The 24,301-nt window shown below is 42.6% G+C and overlaps 2 protein-coding genes across 8 annotated transcripts in view; one reads left to right on the top strand and one right to left on the bottom strand.

The window, feature by feature from the left end:
* The window catches only part of LOC127039339 (zinc finger protein 135-like), a 1,030,205-nt gene that overhangs the window by 718,692 nt on the left and 287,212 nt on the right, over positions 1 to 24,301 (top strand). The window lies entirely within an intron of this gene.
* On the bottom strand, positions 2,863 to 21,334 carry LOC127039423 (butyrophilin subfamily 1 member A1-like). Of its 2 annotated transcripts, XM_050933168.1 has the most exons (12): positions 21,205 to 21,334; positions 18,424 to 18,539; positions 18,230 to 18,305; positions 17,662 to 17,778; positions 16,624 to 16,971; positions 14,386 to 14,667; positions 13,995 to 14,102; positions 13,323 to 13,343; positions 10,928 to 10,948; positions 6,172 to 6,192; positions 5,139 to 5,159; positions 4,887 to 5,002 (listed from the first exon to the last, which is right to left on the bottom strand). In XM_050933168.1, exons 4-12 carry the CDS (start codon positions 17,759 to 17,761, stop codon positions 4,908 to 4,910), a joined length of 1,017 nt encoding a protein of 338 aa, XP_050789125.1. In that variant the 5' UTR covers positions 17,762 to 17,778; positions 18,230 to 18,305; positions 18,424 to 18,539; positions 21,205 to 21,334; the 3' UTR covers positions 4,887 to 4,907. The 2 variants fall into 2 exon arrangements, 1 of the variants encoding a protein (XP_050789125.1); XR_007770960.1 differs by lacking the exons at positions 4,887 to 5,002; positions 5,139 to 5,159; positions 6,172 to 6,192; positions 10,928 to 10,948; positions 18,424 to 18,539 and adding an exon at positions 2,863 to 2,897 and having other exon boundaries at positions 13,185 to 13,340; positions 18,230 to 18,366.

Genomic DNA, 24,301 nt, shown 5'->3' with positions numbered 1-24,301 from the left:
GTAGCTCTTGTCTCGGTGCTCTCCTGAGGCCAGTGGCATTATGATCAGAAGGTGACACACTGACACATGAGCAGAGACACATGGAGGAAGGTGGAGGACGAGGTAACATGGAGCCTACCAGGGTTGAACATGGCCCTAAGAACAAACGCCCTCTCAGCCTCTCCTCTCTCCCACCTCCCAGAGTCTGTAACTCGGATAAATCGTTCCTTGAAATCTAAACAGCCCCAGTTTGAGAGACTGTGATTAATGCAGGTACCTTAGGGGCTGCTGCACCAACCCCCTGCCTGGATGAGGAGGATGAAGAATAGCAGTAAAAATGGGTTAGGCTGGGAGAAGGCACAGTTGATGTGAGACTGGGAGCCAAGTTGACCAAGAGGCCAGAACTCATGGAGGGTTTAGGAGAAGTCAACAGGACTGGGTAGAGGCATTTCAGTGTATTTTCCCCATTAACCATTCTGCCATGTTTTTAATTTAGAAACTTTTCATTCTCATCTAAATACCTTGGAGCTAAGCTGGATTGATGCATTTCCACTTACAGCGGTAGAGTTATTAAGTGTTTAATCAGATGCTCATGCAACACAAAGCAGTGAATAATGGGTGTGCTTTCATTCATTAACTTGACTGTGTGCTGTGCATCGCTTTTAAAAAAAGATGGTGTGAGGGAGTGTCAAAATTTTAGGCATTAAGAAATGGGACATAGGTGTTAGTTCCTTTCTCATGCATTTCGCTCCTAATTTTAATGTCAGTTTTGAATTAGTATTAATACCATGTTCTTTTAACAGCAGTAGGGTCCTTTTGTATAATTGTTTGCAAGATTTCAATGGATATTGCAAACCAACCATCTTAACCTCTTATTTTGAGATTCCTAAATACAACTCAGCGCACCTCTCCTGAACGACTGCAAGCCCTGGCCGGTGACATGTTCCTTAGAGAGCAAACACTTGACGAGCCCTTTCAACCTAAAAGCGCGCATTTGGCTCTTTGACACTGCTTTATTCGCCCCGCCAGAAAATGCTATAGGGAACCCGATCATTACAGCCGACCATCACTAGGTACAGTTCTACCAGCTATGGGCCAACATTCAAATGGTTCTGTTTGTTTATCTCTTATTCAGCGTTGCAATTCTTAGATCCTATTTACAAACTGGAAGTGAAATAACCGAAGCAAGTTAAGGAGAGAGCGGCATCAGGAAAAGGTGGGGGTAAAACAACAAATGGAAAGAACTGACTATGCAGAAAGGAACATCGCAAACTATCAGAGCCCCAGACCCCCGTCCAACTGACCCCACTCCAGCCAGGCATATCAAGCTGGGTCCCTGAAAAATCGCTCAGCCCATCTGGCAGTGAATGCTGCATGTTTCAGGGAGAGCTACGCTGTGTGCATCTGCTCTGCTGACATGCTTCTTTGGTACGGAACGCACCACGGCCACAGGGAGCAGAGACATGGACTCCTACAAAACACATTCCCAGATACACCTCCAATGCCGCATCCCCTCCCCACCTCCCTACTGTCTGCCATCCCCTCCCCTACCTCCACATGGCCATTCTCAGCCTATTGCTAACGCTTCCTCCCAGCCTTCAGCACTATAAATAAATAAATAAAACGCGGTGTTACAAAAGGTAGATCGTGCCACAGAAACCGGATCTGGATGTTAGTAAGGTTTTTGATACAGTTCCACATGGGAAACTATTCATTAAATTGGAGAAGATGGGGATTAATATGAGAACCGAAAGTCAATAAAGAATTGGTTCAAGGAGAGTCTACAAGAGGGTCATATTGAACGGTGAGTTGTCAGGCTGGAGTGAGTTACTAGTGGAGTTCCTCAGATCAGTCTTGAGACCAATCTTACGCAACACTTTTATTAGTGATCTTGGCACAAGAAGTGGGACTGGGACACAAAACTGGGAGGGATTGCCAATATGGAGGAGGACAGGAAAATCATACAAGAAAATCTACATGTCCTTGAAAGCTGGAGTAATAGAAATGGGATGAAAATGAATAGTGCACAAATTCTGGTTGTTAGTCCCCGAGTGTATAATTTTGCAATAAACTGGGGATTTATCAATTGGAAGTGACAGAGGAGGAGAAAGACCTGGGTGTATTGGTTGATCACAGGATAATTATGAGCTGTCAACATGATGCAGCCGTGAAACAGGTTAATGCAGTCCTAGGATGCATCGGGTGAGGTATTTCCAGCAGACACATGAAAGGGTTAGTACTGTTATAAAAGGCACCGATGAGACCTCATCTGAAATACACCTCTACCTTCTGCCCTTAAAGTCTCTGAGTCTATAAACTGTGCTTTGTGTTGCACAGACACTGATGCAGATCAGGACCCCATCGTGCAGCACATGGCAGAGAACCTCACTGAGACCAGCACCTCCATTCTGCTGGGCACTGCACAGACAGAGAGGGACAGTCCTTGCCCCAAAGAGATCACAATCCAAGGAGACAATGGGTAGAAGGAAAACAGAGAGGGGCTGTGACTTCCCCAAGGTCACCGAGCAGGTCAGGGACAGAGCCAGAAACAGACCCTGTTAACGCCAAAGCCACATCACCCGCAGCTTGGAAAGGTCCCCACACCCCATTGTATTAAGCTGCACGAAGAGGTGGTTTGTCCAGGGACGCACAGGCTGTCTTGGCAGGGTAGCTCAGCTGTGGTCCCTGCACACAGCTGGGTGTGTGTGTCATGGGTCAGGAGAAGTCAGTGTCCAGTCCTGTGGGGTTGTGTTCCTGGCTCATACCTCCAGCACTCACTGCTGCCCCTCCCTTACCAGCTGCACTGGTCAGCCAGCCCCAGGACTCTATGAGGCAACTGTCCCTCCCACTCCACCACTTCAAACCTTCAAACCTTCAATACAGACTGAAAGGAGTGTTTTCATATCAATTCCTAGAACCTGGAAAACATTTCATTCACGTTTTACTAATTTTGTGTCTACACTAGAGATAAATATCTGAATGCAACAATTATTCTTAAGGACTTATAGTTCTAAAGGTTTGAATTGCTTATGGAATTAGGGACAGATTTTTAAAGGTATTTAGTTGCGCAATTCCCACTGATTTGAATGGGAGTTCGGTGTCCAAATAGCTTAAAATACTAGCCCTTAGCATTAACCAATGTTAATGGTGCAGCATCAGGATTTTAATCTTTTGCTGGTTAAAAAAATCTCACCCAAAATGTAAGTAACTAAATAAGTCAGAGTCTTATCAGGAGACAAATTTGTACAACCTCTTCCTTGTTGGAGGAAAGAGCATGACACTTACCGATTTCGGTGTCCCGTTTCCCTAAACAAAATAAACAGAAATAAATGTAAATCATTATTAGAAGCATCTGAGTTTTGTGAAAGTTGAACAAGAATTACATAACTGATGACTCTTTGATGTTTCATGTTCTCAACACCAAAAGAAAAGCTTTTCTGATCTCCATCTCTTACCTGTTGTTTCTCACTATTATCAGTACTCAATATTAGGTGGAGAGCTCATTTGAATCCCCTGTTTTTTAGTGTGTAGAACTTTTTCATAACACCAGCAGGGGTGAAATTTATCAGGCGTAGTCTCATCCCAATTTCTTAGTAACATTATATGAAATAACCAACAACTGCTCCCAAAATAAAATTACACACACCCTTTACGACGGTCTGACTTTGCACAAAACATTAACTTGTCAGAGAAGGGAAAGGACACTTCTAATTCCCAAAGTCCATTGGGATGGAGGAGGGAATAAAAGCACAGCTGGGCAGGGAGTGGGGAGAATACAGTGGGGAGTGGAAATGATTTTGGATCCCTCATTCCTTCCTCAAGTGCTCAAGTGAGTTGGATTGAGGCAATTCTACAGCAGAAATACGCTGTGCCTGGTCAGGGCCGGCTCTACCATTTTTGCTGCCCCAAGCAAAAAAAAAAAAAGGAAAAAAAGGCCACTAGGACTGTGCCACCCCAAGAATGGACAGAATGCCACTCCTTAGCATGTGCTGTCCCAGGCATGTGCTTCCTCCACTGCGTGCCTGGAGTCTGTTCTGCAGGAGAAATACTCTGTCCCTGGTCAAGGGTGATGCAGATCACTACCCACTGGAGCAGAGGGGAACCTTGGCAACATTTCTTTCCCTGTGCAGCTGGTGATGTGAAATTTGCCAGGTTTACTCTAATCCCAATGTATTTTTTAAATTAAGTGAAATCACTGCTCCCAAATGAAATTACCCACAGTCTCTGTGACGATTCAACTTTGACCAAACTATTTACTTGTCAGATGAGGGAAAAGGACATTTGGGGGTGCACAATGTTCCTGGTCCCTCACTTCATGGTGCCTCCAGCACTGAGTGAATTTCACCCTCAGAGAAGATACATTATAAATAATGTTTTCTTTATGGTTTCCCATTACCTACATACTGAATTGTTATCAATTCATTATCTCTGATATTTCATATGACTTTCCAGTTGATGTCTGTTTACTAATTATTATTTATTGTTATCAATTATTAATATGAATAATAACAGCATACTACTTCAAAGCATAGGTTCAATTAGAAGAAAAACTGAACTAAATATTTTAAAGATATTTTCCCAATGTAAGTAAATAAAGCAAATGGAACTATATAAAAGGTCACATGGAATATTTACATAAGTGCAGATTGAAAGGATTGTTTTTATGTTATCCTTTCCTAGAATACTGATAATAATGAAATATTCATCTTTTACTAATTTTGTGTCTCCCCTAGAGACAAGTATCAAAAATAAACTGGTTATTTTCAAGAAGTTGCACTTCTGAAAGTTTTGAATTGCTTGTGAATTTAGGACCAGATTTCTGTAGGTATTTAAATTCAGTGGAATTTAGGTGGCCAACAGCTATTAAAATTCTAGCTAAAGCCTGTTTCCTATTATATTACATATTCCCATTTGCTTTTCTGGGAAATTTAGATGCACATGGGGTATAATATCGGCCCTAAAATTACCAGCATTTTTCTTCTAGTGATGCGACTTGTGCATTTCGTGTTTGATCCCACACTCACTGAAATGAAAGGCACAGCTCTAACTGATGTTAGTGTGCAGGATTAACGAATTAATTTTTAAGGGTTAAGAAGAAAACATGAGGAGACATATTAGTACAAAAGTTTTACTTTTAGATGAGAGATTATGACACTTACTAATTTCTCTATCACATTCACCTAAAAAATAAACAGAAATAAATATCAATTATTCTTAGGATAATTTTCCCCTTGGTTATCCAGTTTTCTGAGTTTTGTGAAAGTTGAACATTGATTATAAAATTCATGAGTCTTTGAGGGGTTTCTTGTTAACACCAGGAGAAAAAAGGTTTCCTTTTTTCTTCTCTTGTATGTTATTTCTTACTATTCTCAGCACTAAATTTAAGGCTGATATCTCATGTCTTTGTCAAATCTCTATTTTCTACTGTGCATAACTTTATCATATCACCTATTGGGGTGAAATTTTTCAGGCTTAGTCTCATCCCAATTTCTTTTTAACATTAAATGAAATGACAAACAACTGCTCCACAACTATAATTAAACACAATCTGTATGATGATCCAACTTTTATGAAACGATTTGCTTGTCTGATGAGGGAAAAGGACAGTTGGGGACACAGAGTCCTCCTGGTCTCCCACTTCAAGGTGCCTCTAGCATAGGGGTAGACAACCTACGGCACAGGTGCCGAAGGTGGCATGCAAGCTGATTTTCAGTGGCACTCACACTGCCCAAGTCCTGGCCACCAGTCTGGGGGCCTCTGCATTTTAATTTAATTTTAAATGAAATTTCTTAAACATTTTAAAAACCTTATTTACTTTACACACAACGATAGTTTAGTTCTATATTATAGATTTATAGAAAGAGACCTTCTAAAAATGTTAAATTGTATTACTGGGCATGTAAAACCTTAAATCAGAATGAATAAAGGAAGACTCGGCACAGCACTTCTGAAAGGTTGCCGACCCCTGGTCTAGCACGTGTGAATTTCACCCACTGTGAAGATACATTTTAAATAATGTTTTCCCATTACCTTCATACTAATTTTTTATCCATACATTAACACTGACATTTCATGTGATTTTAAAGTTGATATCTCTTTCAAAATAAAATAATAATAATAATAATAATAAATAACAAAACAGCATACAATTTCATAGAAAAGGTTTTATTTGGAGAAAAAGAGAAAACTTACTCATGGCACGAAGATGATTCCCTGAATAAATAAAATAAATCAAACAAAATTAAATACAAAGTATTGAAGAATATTTTCAGTTAATGCAGACTTCAAGGAGTATTGCCATTATATGAATTCCTGGCCCCTAGATAATAAACATTTCATTCATGTTTTACTAACCCTGTGGCTACGCTAGAGATAAGTGTCAAAAAGTAACCGACTAATCTCAAGGATTCACATTTCTGAAAGTTTTGAATTCCTTGTGGAATTAGGGCCAGATTTTTAAAGTTATTTAACTACCTAACACCCACTGATTTAAATGGGAGTTAACTGACTAAATACCTTTAAAAAGTCAAGCCATGGGAGCTCACTTCTGCTTCCTGCGTGACACTGTTATACCAAGTATCAGAGGGGTAGCCGTGTTAGTCTGGACCAAAGAGTCCTGTGGCACCTTATAGACTAACAGATGTTTTGGAGCATGAGTGTTCGTCGGATGCACTGTTATACCAGGTGCCAGCTCTTGCCGAGGCTATAGGTGTCAGATAAGAACTGACAATTTCATAGCAGGAAACAGACCAGCTCACCTGTATGTTCAGCTCATAAGGATGTGTTTCGTGTTTAGACTTCATGAAAATCTTGTGCTATGCTGCAGATATTGCTCTGAATTATCTATATCCCATGTTATAAAGTGATAGCAAGTATCTGCATCGTAAACCTCTGTGACTAAGGGCTTGTCTTCACTACTGGGGAGATCAACGCTGCTGCAAGTGTCCATTTAGCTGGTCTAGTGAAGACCCACTAGATTGACAGCAAAGCGCCCTCCAATTGACTCCAGTACTCCAGCTCCCCCAGAAGAGTATGGGAGAATGTCTCCCATCAATGCAGAACAGTGAAAACACCGCAGTAATTTGACCTAAGCTACGTCGACTCCAGTTATGTTATTCACATGGCGGGAGTAGCGTAACCTAGGTTGACGTACCCCGGTAGTGAAGACAAGCCCATAGTAACTCCTCAAACAGGGATGAAGCCTTGGGTAATGCACATGAAGGACTCTAACATGACGGAGTCAATTCCTGTGCATTGAAAGCAAATAAGCCACTGTGCGAGATCAAGGATCAAAGACTTTAAGTGCATTCTTCCACCTTCCCAACATTAACATTGCATTGTATGTGAGAGAGCAGAATGACTGCTCAGAGCTTCGGTATAAAACTGCAGAAGAACCTGAGAGTCTCCGGATTAAGTTTAGAAGTGTGAGCAACAAGGGTGATGTCGTGGTGGGAGTCTGCTACTGACCACCAGACCAGCGGGATGAGATGAGGCTTTCTTTCGGCAACTAGCAGAAGTTACTAGATTGCAGGCCCTGGTTCTCATGGGAGACTTTAATCACCCTGATATCTGCTGGGAGAGCAACACAGCGGTGCACAGACAATCCAGGAAGTTTTTGGAAAGTGTAGGGGACAATTTCCTGGGGCAAGTGCTGGAGGAACCAACTAGGGGCAGAGCTCTTCTCGAGCTGCTGCTCACAAACAGAGAAGAGTTAGTAGGGGAAGCAAAAAGTGGATGGGAACCTGGGAGGCAGTGACCATGAGATGGTCGAGTTCAGGATCCTGACATAAGGAAGAAAGGAGAGCAGCAGAATACAGACCCTGGACTTCAGAAAAGCAGACTTTGACTCCCTCAGGGAGCTGATGGGCAAGGTCCCCTGGGAGAATAATATGTGAGGGGGGAGGCGGAAAAGAGTCCAGGAGAGCTGGCTGTATTTTAAAGAATCCTTATTGAGGTTACAGGAACAAACCATCCCGATGTGTAGGAAGAATAGTAAATATGGCAGGTGACCAGCTTGGCTTAACAGTGAAATCCTTGCTGATCTTAAACACAAAATACAAGCTTCTAAGAAGTGGAAGATTGGACAAATGACCAGGGAGGAGTATAAAAATATTGCTCAGGCATCCAGGAGTGAAATCAGGAAGGACAAATCACACTTGGAGTTGCAGCTACCAAGAGATGTTAAGAGGAACAAGAAGGGTTTCTTCAGGTATGTTAGTAACATGAAGAAAGTCAAGGAAAGTGTGGGCCCCTTACTGAATGAGGGAGGTAACTTAGTGGACAGAGGATGTGGAAAAAGCTAATGTACTCAATGCTTTTTTTGCCTCTGTCTTCACAAACAAGATCAGCTCCCAGACTGCTGCACTGGGCAGCACAGTATGGGGAGGAGGTGACCAGCCTTCTGTGGAGAAAGAAGTGGTTTGGGACTATTTAGAAAAACTGGATGAGCACAAGTCCATGGGGCCAGATGCGCTGCATCCGAGGGTGCTAAAGGAGTTGGCGGGTGTGATTGCAGAGCCATTGGCCATTATCTTTGAAAACTCATGGCGATCGTGGGAGGTCCTGGATGACTGGAAAAAGGCTACTGTAGTGCCTATCTTTAAAAAAGGGAAGGAGGAGGATCCGGGGAACTACAGGCCAGTCAGCCTCACCTCAGTCCCTGGAAAAATCATGGAGCAGGTCCTCAAGGAATCAATTCTGAAGCACTTAGAGGAGAGGAAAGTGATCAGGAACAGTCAGCATGGATTCACCAAGGGCAAGTCATGCCTGACTAACCTAATTGCCTTCTATGAGGAGATAACTGGCTCTGTGGATGAGGGGAAAGCAGTGGATGTGTTATTCCTTGACTTAAGCAAAGCTTTTGATATGGTCTCCCACAGTATTCTTGCCAGCAAGTTAAAGAAGTATGGGCTGGACGATTGGACTATAAGGTGGATAGAAAGCTGGCTAGATCGTCAGGCTCAACGGGTAGTGATCAACGGCTCCATGTCTAGTTGGCAGCCCGTTTCAAGTGGAGTGCCCCAAGGGTCGGTCCTGGGGCCGGTTTTGTTCAATATCTTCATTGATGATCTGGAGGATGGTGTGGACTGCACCCTCAGCAAGTTTGCAGATGACACTAAACTGGGAGGAGTGGTAGATATGCTGGAGTGTAGGGATAGGATACAGAGGGACCTAGACAAATTAGAGGATTGGGCCAAAAGAAACCTGATGAGGTTCAACAAGGACAAGTGCAGAATCCTGCACTTAGGATGGAAGAATCCCATTCACTGTTTCAGACTAGGGACCGAATGGCTAGGCAGCAGTTCTGCAGAAAAGGACCTAGGGGTTACAGTGGATGAGAAGCTATGAGTCAACAGTGTGCCCTTATTGCCAAGAAGGCTAACGGCATTTAGGGCTATATAAGTAGGGGCATTGCCAGCAGATCGAGGGATGTGATCATTCCCCTCTATTCGACATTGGTGAGGCCTCATCTGGAGTACTGTGTCCAGTTTTGGGCCCCACACTACAAGAAGGATGTGGAAAAATTGGGAAGAGTCCAGCGGAGGGCAACAAAAATGATCAGGGGGCTGGAGCACATGACTTATGAGGAGAGGCTGAGGGAACTGGGCTTGTTTAGTCTGCAGAAGAGAAGACTGAGGGGGGATTTGATAGCTGCTTTCAAGTACCTGAAAGGGGGTTCCAAAGATGATGGATCTAGACTGTTCTCAGTGGTGGCAGACGACAGAACAAGGAGCAATGGTCTCAAGTTGCAGTGGGGGGGGTTTAGGTTGGATATTAGGAAACACTATTTCACTAGGAGAGTGGTGAAGCACTGGAATGGGTTACCTAGGGAGGTGGTGGAATCTCCTTCCTTAGAGGTTTTTAAGGCCCGGTCTGATGAAGCCCTGGCTGGGATGATTTAGTTGGGGATTGGTCCTGCTTTGAGCAGGGGGTTGGACTAGATACCTCCTGAGGTCCCTTCCAACCCTGATATTCTATGAGTCTACGAACATGTGACCTGTGTATGCTGTCCCGTCAGCTTGGATTCTGTTAGATGATTTTTTAAAAATGCTTACAAGGAAAAATTATCATCTCTTGCCTGTTTGGATTCCAACAGGGCTAGAATTACTGAACCAGAAACCAGCAATCCTGGAGTTACACTGGGTTAGCCCTAAAAGACATTTGGAAACTGGCAGACTACTACACCTCTCTTCCCTTTTGAAATTATGGACTAACTCATTTGTGCATTAATTTGTGCCTTCTTTAACCTTTCAATAACCCTCATTTCTTTTTCTTTACTTAATAAATCCTTTGTTAGTTTACTATAGGATTGCCAGTAAGCATTTTCTTTGGTATGAGATCTAAAATGCAAATTGATCTGGGGGAGAGACTGGTCTTTTGGGACTGGGTATAATCTGGAGTAAAGCAACCATCTACCACATAGTCTAGTTTGCTGGGGTGGGTACATGGACCAGAGTACCAAGGAGACTGTCTGTGACTTCTGGCTTTGGGCTTATAGTGCCTAAGGGGCTTTCACTTGTTCCTTGGCTGGTGAAATCTAAATATAGCGCTCTCAGTTTGGGGTTTTGTGCCCTATTTATGGCAGTCTGCTCTGTGTGAGGTGCCCACACTCCTAACTCACTCCAGACAGCGTGACGCCTCGTATATCACATATTCCCATTAGCTTTGCTCAGAGTTAGGCTGGTGCAAAGAATGGAATTTCTGACCCGCAAATGGTCAGCATTGTTGTTTCAGTGATATGACTTGGGCAGGTGGTGTTTGATCCCACACTCACTGAAGTCATTGGCAAAGCTCTAACCAATATTAATGGTGCAGCATCAGGGTTTTAATCCTTTGCTGGTTAAAAAAATCCCACCCAAAATAGTAAACAATTAAATAAACCACAGTCTTATGGGGAGACAAATTTGTACAACCTTTTCCTTGTCGGAGGAAAGAGTATGACACTTACGAATTGCTTTATCGTGTTCCCCTAAAAAAAAAGAAGAAAATTAATATACATTATTATTAGGAGTATTTTTTACTAGGAGAGTCAGCTGTTTGACTTTTCTGAAAGTGGCACAGGAACTGTTTATTGGATGGCTCTTTGAAGGGTTTCATATTCTCAACATCAAGAGAAAAAGGTTTTCCTTTCTCCATCTCTTATCTGTTGTTTCTCACTATTGACAGGACTCACGTTAAGACAGAGAGCTCATTTCTTTGGAAACCCCTGTTTTTTAGTGTGTATACGTTTTTCATATTATCTACTGGTCATAAAATTTATGAGGCTTAATCTCCTCTCAATTTCTTTACAACATTAAATGCAAAGACAAACTGCTCCTAAAAGAAAATCACACACAATCTTTATGATGATTCAATTCTGTACAAAAAATTAACTTGTCAGAGGAAGGAAAAGGACACTTCTAACTCCCCAAATCTATTGGTATGGAGGAGGGAATAAGTGAACAGTGGGTGGGGAGGGGGCAGAAAAGAGTGAAGACTGGATACGATTTTGTTTCCCCCCAGCCTGCCCCCTAAGTGCTCCAATGAGTGAGTTGAATTGAGGCAGTTCTGCAGGAGAAATACTCCGTGCCTGGTCAAGGGTGATGCAGATCACTACCCACTGGAGCAGAGGGGAACCTTCGTAACATTTCCCTGTGCGTCTGGTGACGTGAAATTTGTCAGGTTTAGTCTAATCCAGGGGGCTCAAACTCAGAAGACCACGAGGGCCACACGAGGACTAGTACATTGTCTGACTGCCGCATCACTGACACCTCGGCCCCGTCCCCACTCCTCCCCTTCCATGAAGCCCCGCCCCGCCCCACCTCTTTCCTCCCCTTCTCTGCCCCCATTCCAACCCCTTCCCCAAAATTCCCACCCCAGCTCCGCCCTCTCTCTGCCCCCAGTGGGTGCAGGAGGGGTGTGGTGTGCGGTGGGGGCTCATGGCAGGGAGTTGGGATGTGGGGTGCAGGAGGGGTGAGGGGTGCTGCAGGGCATTGTGGTGCAGGAGGGGTGCGGGGAGTGGAAGGGGGCTTAGTGCAGGGGGTTAGGGGGCTCAGGGCAGGGAGTTGGGGTGTAGGAGGGGTACGGGGTGTGGCAGGGGGTTCAGGGCAAGGGGTCAGGGTGAAGGGTGCAGCAGGGGGTATGGCTTCAGGAGAGGTTGGGGGGTGGTTCTGGCCCGGTGTGCACTGGGGGCAGGGCAGGCTCCCTTGCACTGCTCTGGGAAGCGGCTGGAACCTGGGGGAGACGGGGCACTGGGGTCTGTGTGTTGCTCTGGGGGTCTAAAACACGCGGGCGGCAAATGGGAGTTGCTGGGGGAGGTGCCTGAAGCAAGCGCAACACACAGACCCCAGTTCCCTGCCTCCCCCAGATTCTGGCTGCTTCCCAGAGCGGTGCGGGGACAGGGCAGGCAAGCAGGGAGGGAGGGAGGGAGCCTACCCTGCCCCCAGTGCGCTCTAGGTAAACACTGGGGAGGGCGGGGGGACCATGGGGAGCTCGTGGGCCGCAGAAAATAACCCCGCGGGCCGCGTGTTTTAGACCCCTGGCTTAATCCCAATGTATTTTAAAAAATCAAATTAAATCACTGCTCCCGAATGAAATTACCCACAGTCTCTGTGATGATTCAACTTTGACCAAACTATTTACTTGTCAGATGAGGGAAAAGGACATTTGGGGGTGCACAATGTTCCTGGTCCCCCACTTCATGGTGCCTCCAGCACTGAGTGAATTTCACCCTCAGAGAAGATACATTATAAATAATGTTTTCTTTATGGTTTCCCATTACCTAACTGAATTGTTATCAATTCATTATCTCTGATATTTCATATGACTTTCAAGTTGATGTCTGTTTATTATTATTATTATTATTAATTAATAATAAGACGATTACATAAGAAAGGCCACAATGAGTCAGACCAAAGGTCCATCTAGCCCAGCATCCTGTCTTCCAACAGTGGCCAATGCCAGGTGCCCCAGAGGGAATGAACAGAACAGGTCATCAAATGATCCATCCCCTCTTGCCTATTCCCAGCTTCTGGCAAACAGGCTAAGAACTAGCAGCAAAGTACTTCACATGAGATGTTCAATTAAGAGAAAAATTGAACTAAATATTTTAAAAGATATTCCCCTAAACACACATAAATAAAGCAAACAGAATATATAAAATTGAATTTGGAATATTTTTAGTTAATGCAGACTGAAAGGAGTGTTTTCATTTCAATTCCTAGAACCTGGAAAACATTTCATTCACGTTTTACTAATTTTGTGTCTACACTAGAGATAAATATTCAAAAGATTAAATAATTAAACTTGAGGAGACAAGGTTGTACAAAAGATTTACTTGTTGGAGGAAAGAATATGAGACTTACCAATTTCTCTATCCCATTCTCCTAAAATAAACAGAAATAAATATAAATTATTAAGATTTTTTTCTCTTTATTATGCAATTGTCTGAGTTTTGTGAAAGTCACACAGTGATTATATAATTCATGAGCTTTTGATAGGTTTAATGTTCTCAATGCCAGGAGAAAAAGGTTTTCCTTTCTCCACTTCCTTTTCTCATATTGCCAGCACTCAAGTTTAGGATGAGAGCTGATGTCTGTTAATCCCCTACTTTCTACTATGTATAACTTTTTCATATAACCTTTTGGGGTGAAATTTATCAGGTTTCATCTCATCACAATTCCTTTTTAACATTAAATGAAATGACAAACAACTGCTCTCAAAATAAAATTACACACACTCTTTATAATGACCTCACTTTCAACCAAATATTTACTTGTCAGATGAGGAAAAGGAAATTCTGGGGGGAGACGCTCTCTGTGCCCGGTAATGGGCTGATGCAAATCACTACACCCTGGAGCAAAGAGACACTTCAATAATATTTCCTTCTCTGTGCCACTGATTGGGCGGGGAGTAGGGCAGTGCAGCTATCTGTTTTCCCTGCTTGGCCCAGTCAAAAATTTCATTCTGGTTCTTTTTTCGTTTATTAGAAGAACATTTCTTGTTAATTTCACTATATTTTCTCCTATAACATTTACCTTTTTTAATTTTCAATAAATAAACAGTGAGGCCACTGACACCAAACAAACCCATCAGGATCACACACAGAGCCACCATCCAGGGATTCAGTCTTGGGAAAAAGTGATCTGAAAAACAAAACCCCAGGATTTGCATTAATTTGGAAGCAGGGACAAAGTCAAATTTTTTTTTTGTATTGCACACAAATAAATAAAAACTCCTCGTCAAGACTTCTGTGTCATAACAGTGAAAACATCACGTCATCTACACTAAAGACCAGAAACTGATTTTAAAAATGACTCCAACCAACACAGCTGTAACAATTATTTATCTGTGAATGAACAGGCCTGATTTGATTCATTGGTATTCAGAGATTCTTAGAGTTCAATGGCAAATTGGCTGATAACTGACCTGCTATATAAATTGTTGATTCCTTTTCTTGATTGAGAAAGGTGTTTCTGATCCAACAGGACAAGTTTTGGTTTGAATGTTCTTTTATAACAACGGCATTTTCTGTTTCAAACAGGCCATTATCCCCCAGGGATTTTGCTTCAGAGAGCGATGATAATTCTTGCCCATTGAGATCTCTCCACAGTACCTCTGGCTCTGGATACCACCCAGTTGATTGACAAAGCACCCGGATCCCTCCATCCTGATAACTATCCACAGAGATAAGAGGATTGGAGCCCAAACCTAGAAGAAAATTACATAAGTGTGTGTTAATTCCACGAGTTAGCTTAAAAGCTAAAAGGATGAGAGATAGGTTGTGGATCCCTTACTCTCACTAGAGATCACTTATTAATGCAAAAGGGATAAATGAATACTGGAATCTGTGAATTCCCACTACTCACGTACACAGGAGAACATGTAAACAAATATTTAAAATAATTTCGCTGAGTCAGTAAGACATATTGCCCTCTCAGCCCAAGAGCAATGGAATGTTGAACACATTGGGAAATTTGGCCATTTCATTTAAATATCTAAATGGGATACGATTTTTTCAAAAATCCATTTTTAGTGCATTGGATAGACATTTTGTTGGTTTGCTTTTTAAATTAATAAATCTAACTTGCTCCATGGTTACAGTGTCAAAACAGCAGGGGACAAATCTCAGCCTTATCTACGAGTGGTAAATACAAAACTTCTACCCCCGCCCCCATCATATGGCCTCAGCCAATCAGAAAGCTGCAGGTGATTTTGACTGTACCACTAAATAACAATCAGTAGTGGTCACATCAGAAGGCCACATAAACCTAGCAGTCCCACCTTAGCCACACATCCTCAAGATGACGGCAGAGAAATTGGCAGGCCATGAGCTTGTCTACACTTGAAATGCTACAGCAGCGCAGCTTCTCTGCTGTAGCACTTCAGTGTAGACACTACCTATGCCAAAGGGAGGACTTCTCCCGGCATCATAGGTAACACACCTCCCCGAGAGGCAGTAACTAGTTCACAGAAGATTTCTTCTGTTGACCCAGTTCTGTCTGCAAGGAGGCTTAGGCTATGTCTATACTTGCAAAGTTTTTTCACTGACACTTTTGTCAGTGATAGAGAAGCTCTAAAAGAAAAACACTGGTTTGTGTTCACATTGTTTTCCACAGGCATCAGAGTGTGTTTACATATGCAGCACTTGCATCACAATGAGAGGAGTGCATTTTGGTACCTATCCCACTATGCACTGCTCCAGCACACAAAGCACATCATTATTGTGGCAGGGATGGATGTGTGTGTGTGTGTGTGACAGCCCCTGGAAGCCACCAGTCCTGAGGCAGGAGGACAGAAGACCCTGACCTCAGCCCCTGCCTCCTTCCCTGACTCTGCACAGCACATTCTGTCTACCTGCCTCTGTTCGCGTTGTGGGAGGCAGCAGGAACATTCCACAATAATAATTTGTTTTGTGTCCTGGTGCAGTGACAGCACCGGGTGTTAGAACAGAACTAAAAGAGAGGGGCGCAGACCTTCAAGCTTCAAAGAGCTGCCACTCCCACTCTGCATTTTGGGACAGCTCTGGAGGGCAATTAGATCAGTAAAAGCAATCAAGAGTTTTCACTGGTACATCAGCCAAAAGCATCAGCACAAAAAGCAAAAAGACTCTTGTTAGGGTGGTTCTATTTTTGCACTGAATCTCAGCAGTTTAGGGTGGATTTCCAGTGAAGACGCTAGCGTGGTTTTTGCACAAAAACCAGACTTTTTGCACTAAAACTGTCAAGTGCAGACATTAGTTTTAGGTCAGCTTAATTATGTTGCTCGGGGGGGGGGGGCGGGGCAGGAGGGAGGATATATTCTTCACACCCCTGAGTGATGTAGTTACACTGACCTAATTGCCTAGTGTAAACCAGACCTGTATTTGTCTAGAAGTCCTTTCCCTCCTAACTAAGGGCCCCTTTTGGAGTCAATCAAGAATTTCTTTTGGGCAAGGAAATCTCTTGCCCATTCTGCAAATGTCTTTAACAAAATGTTGGGAAAGTTTTCAACATCTTTCCCAAAGTATATGACTATGGCCGTGTGGTGAAATCTAGACACACTGTGTTACTCTGCAATAATTCACAAGTTGTTAGTCACAGTTGTGGCAGTAGGAAAGAATAAAACCTGCAGCCCACACTAAGATAATACACAATGGCATAAGATAATAAGGCATGAACTGCTGACCTGCTACCTTCAGTTCCAACAAAGCTTCTTCATAAAAAAGACCATCTTGAACAAAGCAGTTGTATTGTCCTTCATCAGAGCTTCTGATATTAAGAATCTGCAAGGAAACATTCCCATCCAGGATGCCATCTTTCAATAACTCTGTCCTTCCATGGTATTCTGCTATCTGCTGCCCATACTGATCCCTGAACTCATGATAGTGGTGAACAACTGAAGAGAACTCAGATCGGAACCATCTCACCTCCATGTTCTCAGCGCTCATCCTGGGGGACAGGTAACAGGGTAACACAACAGCCTTACCCACAATGGCAGTTACAGGGTGACCAGGACCGTTCACTTTGAACTGGGCTGTCAAATACACCAAAGCAAAAAAAAAAACAAACTTAGAAGGAAAAAACAATATAAATGACAGATTTAATGGTCCAAACTTCAATGGTCCAAGACACCTGGCATGCAAATTTACAGCCTGAACATTTAAAATTTAGCAAAGTTACAAGCAACTGAAAAGGTGGGCTGTATTAGAAAGTGATAGGCAAGCTTTGGTATAGGTGTCACTGGTAACTTCACTTATATTAATTTTAATATGCCATAGAGACATTTCAGTGCCCAATGAATGGGTAGGGTGATCTGAGTTTTTCAACTCTACCCCCCTCGTCCTGTTTTTAGTGGGACTGGGTCACTACTTGGTCTCACTGAGCCCAAATCTCTTCAGCTTCAGGCCAGGCTGCCTGGGTGTTTGACAAACGGTTAGGTCACAGAGGATGTAACGTAGGGAGCTCAGATACTATGGTGATGAAAGCCGTATAAGTACCTAGAGAGATAGAGATAATGAGTTGTGTCGTGTTCGGTGGGTAGGCATTACTCCTCCTGAAGGGCTGGGGAGGAAGAGGAGACTTATTCTTTACCGGTATTGACTGAATCTGGAATTTGTTGTAGTTTTTGTTCAGTTTTGTATAAAAGAATAGAATAGGCACAACTTATAAATCATTATGATAAAACAAATCCTATAAACAGCAGTAGGAACAATGGGATTCCTACCTGATTCCAGCTTGTGAATGTGAAAAGTAATGAAGAAAATGATCAAACCGAGCAGAGAAGAGCTGCCTATGGAGGTAGCACAGGATGAGAGAACCTTCATCCTCACTGTAACTTGATCTAGACAACAGGATGGGGAAGAAAAAAAAACATTTTACATTTAAATCCGATTTGTTAAACAAAGTAACTAATACCCACAGTTAGTGAACTGAATTGATTGTTTTGGGTGACCCTGTTCTTCAGGATTTTAGAGCTGGCATAGATCATCCTCTCACACCTTGTTTTTACTGAAGAGGTAAACAAGCTTTCCTGCTTTTTCAACTCCTATCACTGAACAGAGCTAGTTGGGTTCATTGAAATGAAGAAAATATTTTCTCTGCAGCTGTTTGAGCCCTTCAACAAATTCCGGTTCCAGGAGACTGGAACCAGTTCATTCATCTGACTTTCTTTGAAACGTCTGCAGCAAACATGTGCTACTTGAATATTATTTTTATATATAAATGTAAATGATCTTGTTAGGCAAGAGTTACAAATTCAGTTAGAAACTCACATAACCAGCAAGCAGGCCTACCTGAGGCCCAAGGACAATGGCAGCTGTAAACACTTGATAACTTAAATGGTCAGATGTCCGCCCAGTAACTCAGCCTCTCAGTGAGGAAGAACAGTACAAACATGTTAAGTATTCTCTCTCTGAAACAATATTTGTCTCTGTAAATACAAGATAAATGCAAATGAATTGATAAGAAAATGTATATAACTGGTTACTGTAACACCATACTTTCGAAGCTGTCCATCAGTCTTCCTGGTGCCGTGAATAAACCTCTTCAGTATCGTCTGTGCTGCCTGATTCTTGGGGAAAAGAATCTCCTTGCTTCACAATACTAATAGATTATAATAAATTAAGGCCTTAACATCAGTTGTCACAATTTTATATTAGAAAACTAAACCAATATTTAACTAACATGAAAAAATCCAAGTTAAAGAAAAAGCTCTGGTCTAAACTAAAAACATAATTTTTAAAAAAATCTATTTTCATCCACTCTGAACATCTGATATTTTCTTGGGACCCCTTTTGCCAAAGAACTACAGCACTTTGAGGAATTCAATTAAAAGGTGTGATTCCTTGGTTTGTGTAGATTGCATGAATTATTGTAGAAAGCTGAAATTTGTTTCTTTGTCCCTTTCATAACAGAGCAGCAGCACTGCCAGGCCCAATATTCAAAAATCAAAAGTCAGCATAAGTCCCACCCTAATGGATTACGTCTGTGTGGTATAGTCTGGTTTTGTATGGTCTCCTCTTGTAGCTTTCATTAGCTGTAAAACTGCATAATGCTTTTGGAGTATCCATGACGAATGTGGTATTTGGCAACATATGCATGCTGTAATTAATTTTAAACTTTACATTTGTTTCTTTATGAAAGCCAATACCAACCCCCCCCACACACACACATACACACAAACATAATTTGTAAAAAAAATTACAGAGTGGGTCAAAAAAGATATGTGATTAACTTAAAAATCAATTAAAAAAACCATTTTGGTTCCTATTTCTTGCTTTTGGTTTCTGAGCCCTGAGGGTACACTCATGTCATAGTCTTAAATGTTCTTCTGCAACCATAAGGGCTAGAAATTTGCTTTTACTTTAAATTAAATCTGAGATTCAATAAGGACAAATGCAAAGCACACTGCTTAGGAAGGAACAATCAGTTGCACACATACAAAATGGGAAATAACTGCCTAGGAAGGAATGCTGTGGAAAGGGATCTGGGGGTCAGAGTGGATCACAAGCTAAACAGGAGTCAACAGTGTTGTAAAAAAGCAAGTATCATTTTGGGATGTATTAGCAGGAGTATTGTAAGCAAGATACGAGAAGAAATTCTTCTGCTCTACTCCGCACTGATTAGGTCTCAACTGGACTAGTGTGTCCAGTTCTGGGGGCCACATTTCAGGAAAGATGTGGACAAATTAGAGAAAGTCCAGAGAAGAGCAACAGAAATGATTAAAGGTCTAGAAAATGTGAGCTATCAGGGAAGATTGAAAAAATCTGGGTTTGTTTGGTCTGGAGAAGAGAAGCTTGAGAGGAGACATGATCACAGTTTTCAAGTACACAAAAGGTTGTTACAAGGAGGAGGGAGAAAAATGGTTCTTCTTAACCTCTGAGGACAGGACAAGAAGCAATGGATTTAAATTGCAGCAAGGGCGGTTTAGGATGGAGAATAGGAAAAAACTTCCTAACTGTCAGGGTGGCTAAGCACTGGAATAAATTGCCTAGGGAGGTTGTGGAATCTCCATCAATGGGGATTTTTAAGAGCACGTTAGGAAAACACCTGTCAGGGATGGTCGAGAAAATACTTAGTCCTGCCTTGAGTGCAGGGGACCAACTAGGTGACCTCTCGAGGTCCCTTCCAGTCCTACGATTCTATGATTCTCACATAATCTCAAAATTACAGTGCTGCAGTTTTTGGAAAATTATCAATTTGATTTAAAAAAGGATTTTTCCCTATTATTTTAATGTTTTAAATGCTTCAAAGTGAGAAGTCCTAATAAAATAGAATCAAAACCCTTTTTGATCTCTTCCTTATTCTTTCTAAAGGTGAAAAAGGGAGCTAAAATCAAAACTGAAAAGACAAAAACTAAAATCTAAATTTTTGTTCAATACGACTTGATTAAAAATTGAAAAATAAACTAAATACTTTACACAAAACAAAAAAAGTAATTTCACAACAAAAACACCATTATTTTTACTAGTTTTACTCCCCTCCAATAGTTTTTTACACATGAGGAGATGATCTGTCACACAGTGTATAAATTTGCCCCGTTTTAGTTATGTCCTGAAGTCCCTACTCAGCAATACTCTTAAACACATGATCAATTTTAGGCACATGCTTAATTCCCACGGATTTCAGAAGGAGAAAAGGATGCAGTTTTCTGTTTTGATTAATTCTGGACATAATTTTATTTTATACAGAAGCAGAAGGATTCACCCCCACAATCAAGAGATAGAAAACTGCAATGACAACCAGCAGAAAACTAGACTGATGACACCTAGGTCTGGTGCAGTAAAGTTCTTTCCTTATTCAAAATATAGGAAGTTGCTTGTTATAAATCTTCCCCTGAGAACAGTACGAGGCCCAGTAATCTTGAATAAAGCACAGTAGCAAAAGAAATAGATTACTGATTCAACAAAATGTAAAAATCTCATGTTACATTGCTAGGAACATAATCTGCAGTGTATTTGACAGTAAATCATTTTTAACCTACAGGTCATGGAAAGTTTAGATGAAGAGTAAAATAAATTATCACAGGATTATTTAACCATTTTTAATAATCAGGGCTACCCGGAGGGGTGGGGGGCAACTGGGGCAATTTGCCCCAGAACCCACAGGGGCCCCCACGAGAATATAGTATTCTATAGTATTGCAACTTTTTTTTTTTGGAAGAGGCCCCTAAAATCGCTTTACCCCAGGCCCCCTGAATCCTCTGGATGGCCCAGAGAAGCATGTATGAGCAGTTATAAGCAGTTATTCTGAAGCAAAGTTAACCCACCTGGTTGGTTCTTCCGAGAAATTTTAAATCTTCAGAGTGTGGTCAGACCTTATTCCTTTTGTTGAGCTAGTTACATGTTAATTGATTATTCCAGTTTATCAAGATGCTCAGCTAATTCTGGCTATAAAATAGCTGGAGCATTTTCTCACCACTCTTCCATACTTTTTTTTGTTTTGTTTAAGAAATTGGGTTTTGTTCCAGACTTGCCGCATTTGCCGAGTTGGAAAGTGAAAGTAACACTGTGACTTGAAGGTGGCATCGTTTCAAAGCCTGTCATGTGGGGCAGTTAGAGTCTTCTCTTAAAGAAACAGGAAACTGCTACAGTCCTGCTGAGCTGGAATTGCCTGCAGACTCAAATATGCAGGCTTCCGAAGTTACCTGACTCCATTTCAAAGACACTCCTGACATGCATCTGATGAAGTGGGTATTCACCCACGAAAGCTCATGCTCCAAAACGTCTGTTAGTCTATAAGGTGCCACAGGATTCTTTGTTGCTTTTACAGATCCAGACTAACACGGCTACCCCTCTGATACATTTCAAAGAGAATCTTCTGACTGCTTTCTACAACCCTTTCATCCTTACTCACAAGATTGCATTAAACACTGTACTTTAACTTACTTATAATTAAACACAGTCCCCATGGCAAGAAGACCCCTGTCCTCTGCTGCTATCTCAGCCTCAGTTCAGCTTTCAAGCTAGAGTCCTGAAGAGGAGCTCAGCATAGCTCAGGAGCTTGTCTTTTTCACAAACAGAAGTTGGTCCAATAAAAGACATTACCTTCCCCACCTTGAGTCTCTAAGTTCATCAAAACTCAAATGTCTGAAAACCAGGAAATGCAGAGTTAAGGTACCCATATGACCACTCACATTTCTCCAAAATAATATAATAAAATAGTAACAATAATCATTTTTTAAAAATGTAGATGGAGGTAGATGTTACCCACATGATTACAGATTCTCACCCAGGGTGGGGTTCAAACCTGAAAGTTGGTAGAATCTATGAATTTTATGAAATGCTGTGTTTTTGTTTTGCTTTGTGGGTTTTTTTTAAGTGGCCTGTATCTCAGGAAAGCTTGATCAAATGCCTCTAAATTTGATTTACTAACCCTACCCTGCCCTGCCCTGCCTTACCACGAGGCATAGTAAAGTTCAGGACAATCCATATAAGCACATGTAAGCAGAGTTAGGATGAGTGCTACCCTGATATCTAGTGGTGATTTGTAGGGAATGTGGAAAGAATTCCAATAATTTCAAAGAATGGGGAAAGATTTGCATTGGCATCCACCCTCCACTTAGCATAAGCCCACAGCAGACTGGGATGGTTATTTTAACAGCTCTGGGATCCCCAATTTCTTTGTTATTGGGGCAGGAGAAAAAAAAAAGTTTGTCACCCTGATTGTGTGAATGGGGAGCTGTGGGACTGCTTTGTGACAGAGATGACTCAACCTCAGTTGAGTGGTACTTGCTAAACATGGGACATGGGTTCCAAAACCCCATGAAGGGAGAGAGGTTGGGGACTGGTATGTGTACCTGATGGTATAGGCCCCTTGTGAGGGCCTGGAACACCAATTGCACATCCTCCTCTCTCCACTGTGGAATGTCAGAGTTGATTTTTTATTCCTTTAAGAATCCGGATATAGGTTACTGAGCTGAACTCACTTTTGGCTAATGGTGCACTAGCACTGGGGCTCTCCTACTATGAGCTGAAATTACTAAAGAGCTGAGAGCACTGAGTACTGTGCTAACTAGTGAGGGAGCCTGAAGCTATACTGTGGAACAGAGCAGCTGGTGGAGTGGAGCAGCTGCGGGGATGGCTGGAGCAGATCATGGGACAGCTGGTGGCAGCGGAGCAGCTGGCAGAGTGGAGAGCTGTGGGACGGGTGGAGCGGCCCACAGAGCGAGCAGAGCCGAGCAGTTTGCAGGGACGACTGGAGCAGCTCACGGGACAGCTGGTGGAGCAGAGCAGCTGGTGGAGCGGAGCAGTTTGTGAGGACGGTTGGAGGAGCAGAGTGGAGTGAATGGTAAAGTGGAGCAGTTCGTGGAGAAGGCGGGAGCAGAACCCATGGAGAGGCAGGGCAGTTGGCCCCGGACCACGTAAGGTGCCCCTTTCTACCCAGGCTGGGGGGAGGGACCTCTGCAGATAGACTCTCGAACTATGGGGCTGCACTGACCCAGGACAGAGACTTTTGGATTGTGGGACTTTTGGGACTGTGGGTGATTTGGGGGTTGCTGGACTCAAGAGCCCAGGAAAGAGAACACAGCCCAATTTCCTGGGGTGGGTCTTTGCTCACGGTTTGGTCTATGAACTCTAGTTGAGGTGTTTTCCCAATTTAGTGTTTGTTGTTTATCTCATGTATTAAACCTTTTCTGCTACACCGAGACTCTGTGCTTGCGAGAGGGGAAGCATTGCCTCTTTGAGGCACCTAGGGGTGTGTGTAAGATTTTCCCAGGTCACTGGGTGGGGGCTCGAGCTGGTTTGGCATTGGGTTATTGAAACGGAACCCCTTGATACTGAACCCGGCCCTTGTTGCTGCCAACTCAGAGGGGCAGAAGGGTTACATAAACAAGACACGAGAAGTCATTCTTCCGCTCTACTCTGCGCTGGTTAGGCCTCAACTGGAGTATTGTTTCCAGTTCTGGGCACCACATTTCAAGAAAGATGTGGAGAAATTGGAGAGGGTCCAGAGAAGAGCAACAAGAATGATTAAAGGTCTTGAGAACATGACCTATGAAGGAAGGCTGAAAGAACTGGGTTTATTTAGTTTGGAAAAGAGAAGGCTGAGAGGGGACATGATAGCAGTTTTCAGGTATCTAAAAGGGTGTCATCAGGAGGAGGCAGAAAACTTGTTCACCTTAGCCTCCAGTGATAGAACAAGAAGCAGTGGGCTTAAACTGCAGCAAGGGAGATTTAGGTTGGACATTAGGAAAAAGTTCCTAACTGTCAGGGTAGTTAAACACTGGAATAGATTGCCTAGGGAGGTTGTGGAATCTCCATCTCTGGAGATATTTAAGAGTAGGTTAGATAAATGTCTATCAGGGATGGTCTAGATAGTATTTGGTCCTGCCATGAGGGCAGGGGACTGGAATCTATGACCTC

Source organism: Gopherus flavomarginatus, chromosome 23 (genome assembly GCF_025201925.1).
Source record: "Gopherus flavomarginatus isolate rGopFla2 chromosome 23, rGopFla2.mat.asm, whole genome shotgun sequence".
Lineage (NCBI taxonomy): Eukaryota > Metazoa > Chordata > Testudines > Testudinidae > Gopherus > Gopherus flavomarginatus.
This window is presented reverse-complemented; position numbering and strand designations above follow the sequence as displayed.

Coding starts and splice junctions, on each gene's coding strand:
- LOC127039423 (XM_050933168.1), bottom strand. CDS start 17,761: ATGAAGGTTCTCTCATCCTGTGCTACCTCCATAGGCAGCTCTTCTCTG. Junction 14,103..14,385: donor ATCAACAATTTATATAGCAG/GTCAGTTATCAG, acceptor TTTGTTTTTCAG/ATCACTTTTTCCCAAGACTG. Junction 5,003..5,138: donor TGAATGTGATAGAGAAATTA/GTAAGTGTCATA, acceptor CTTTCATTTCAG/TGAGTGTGGGATCAAACACG.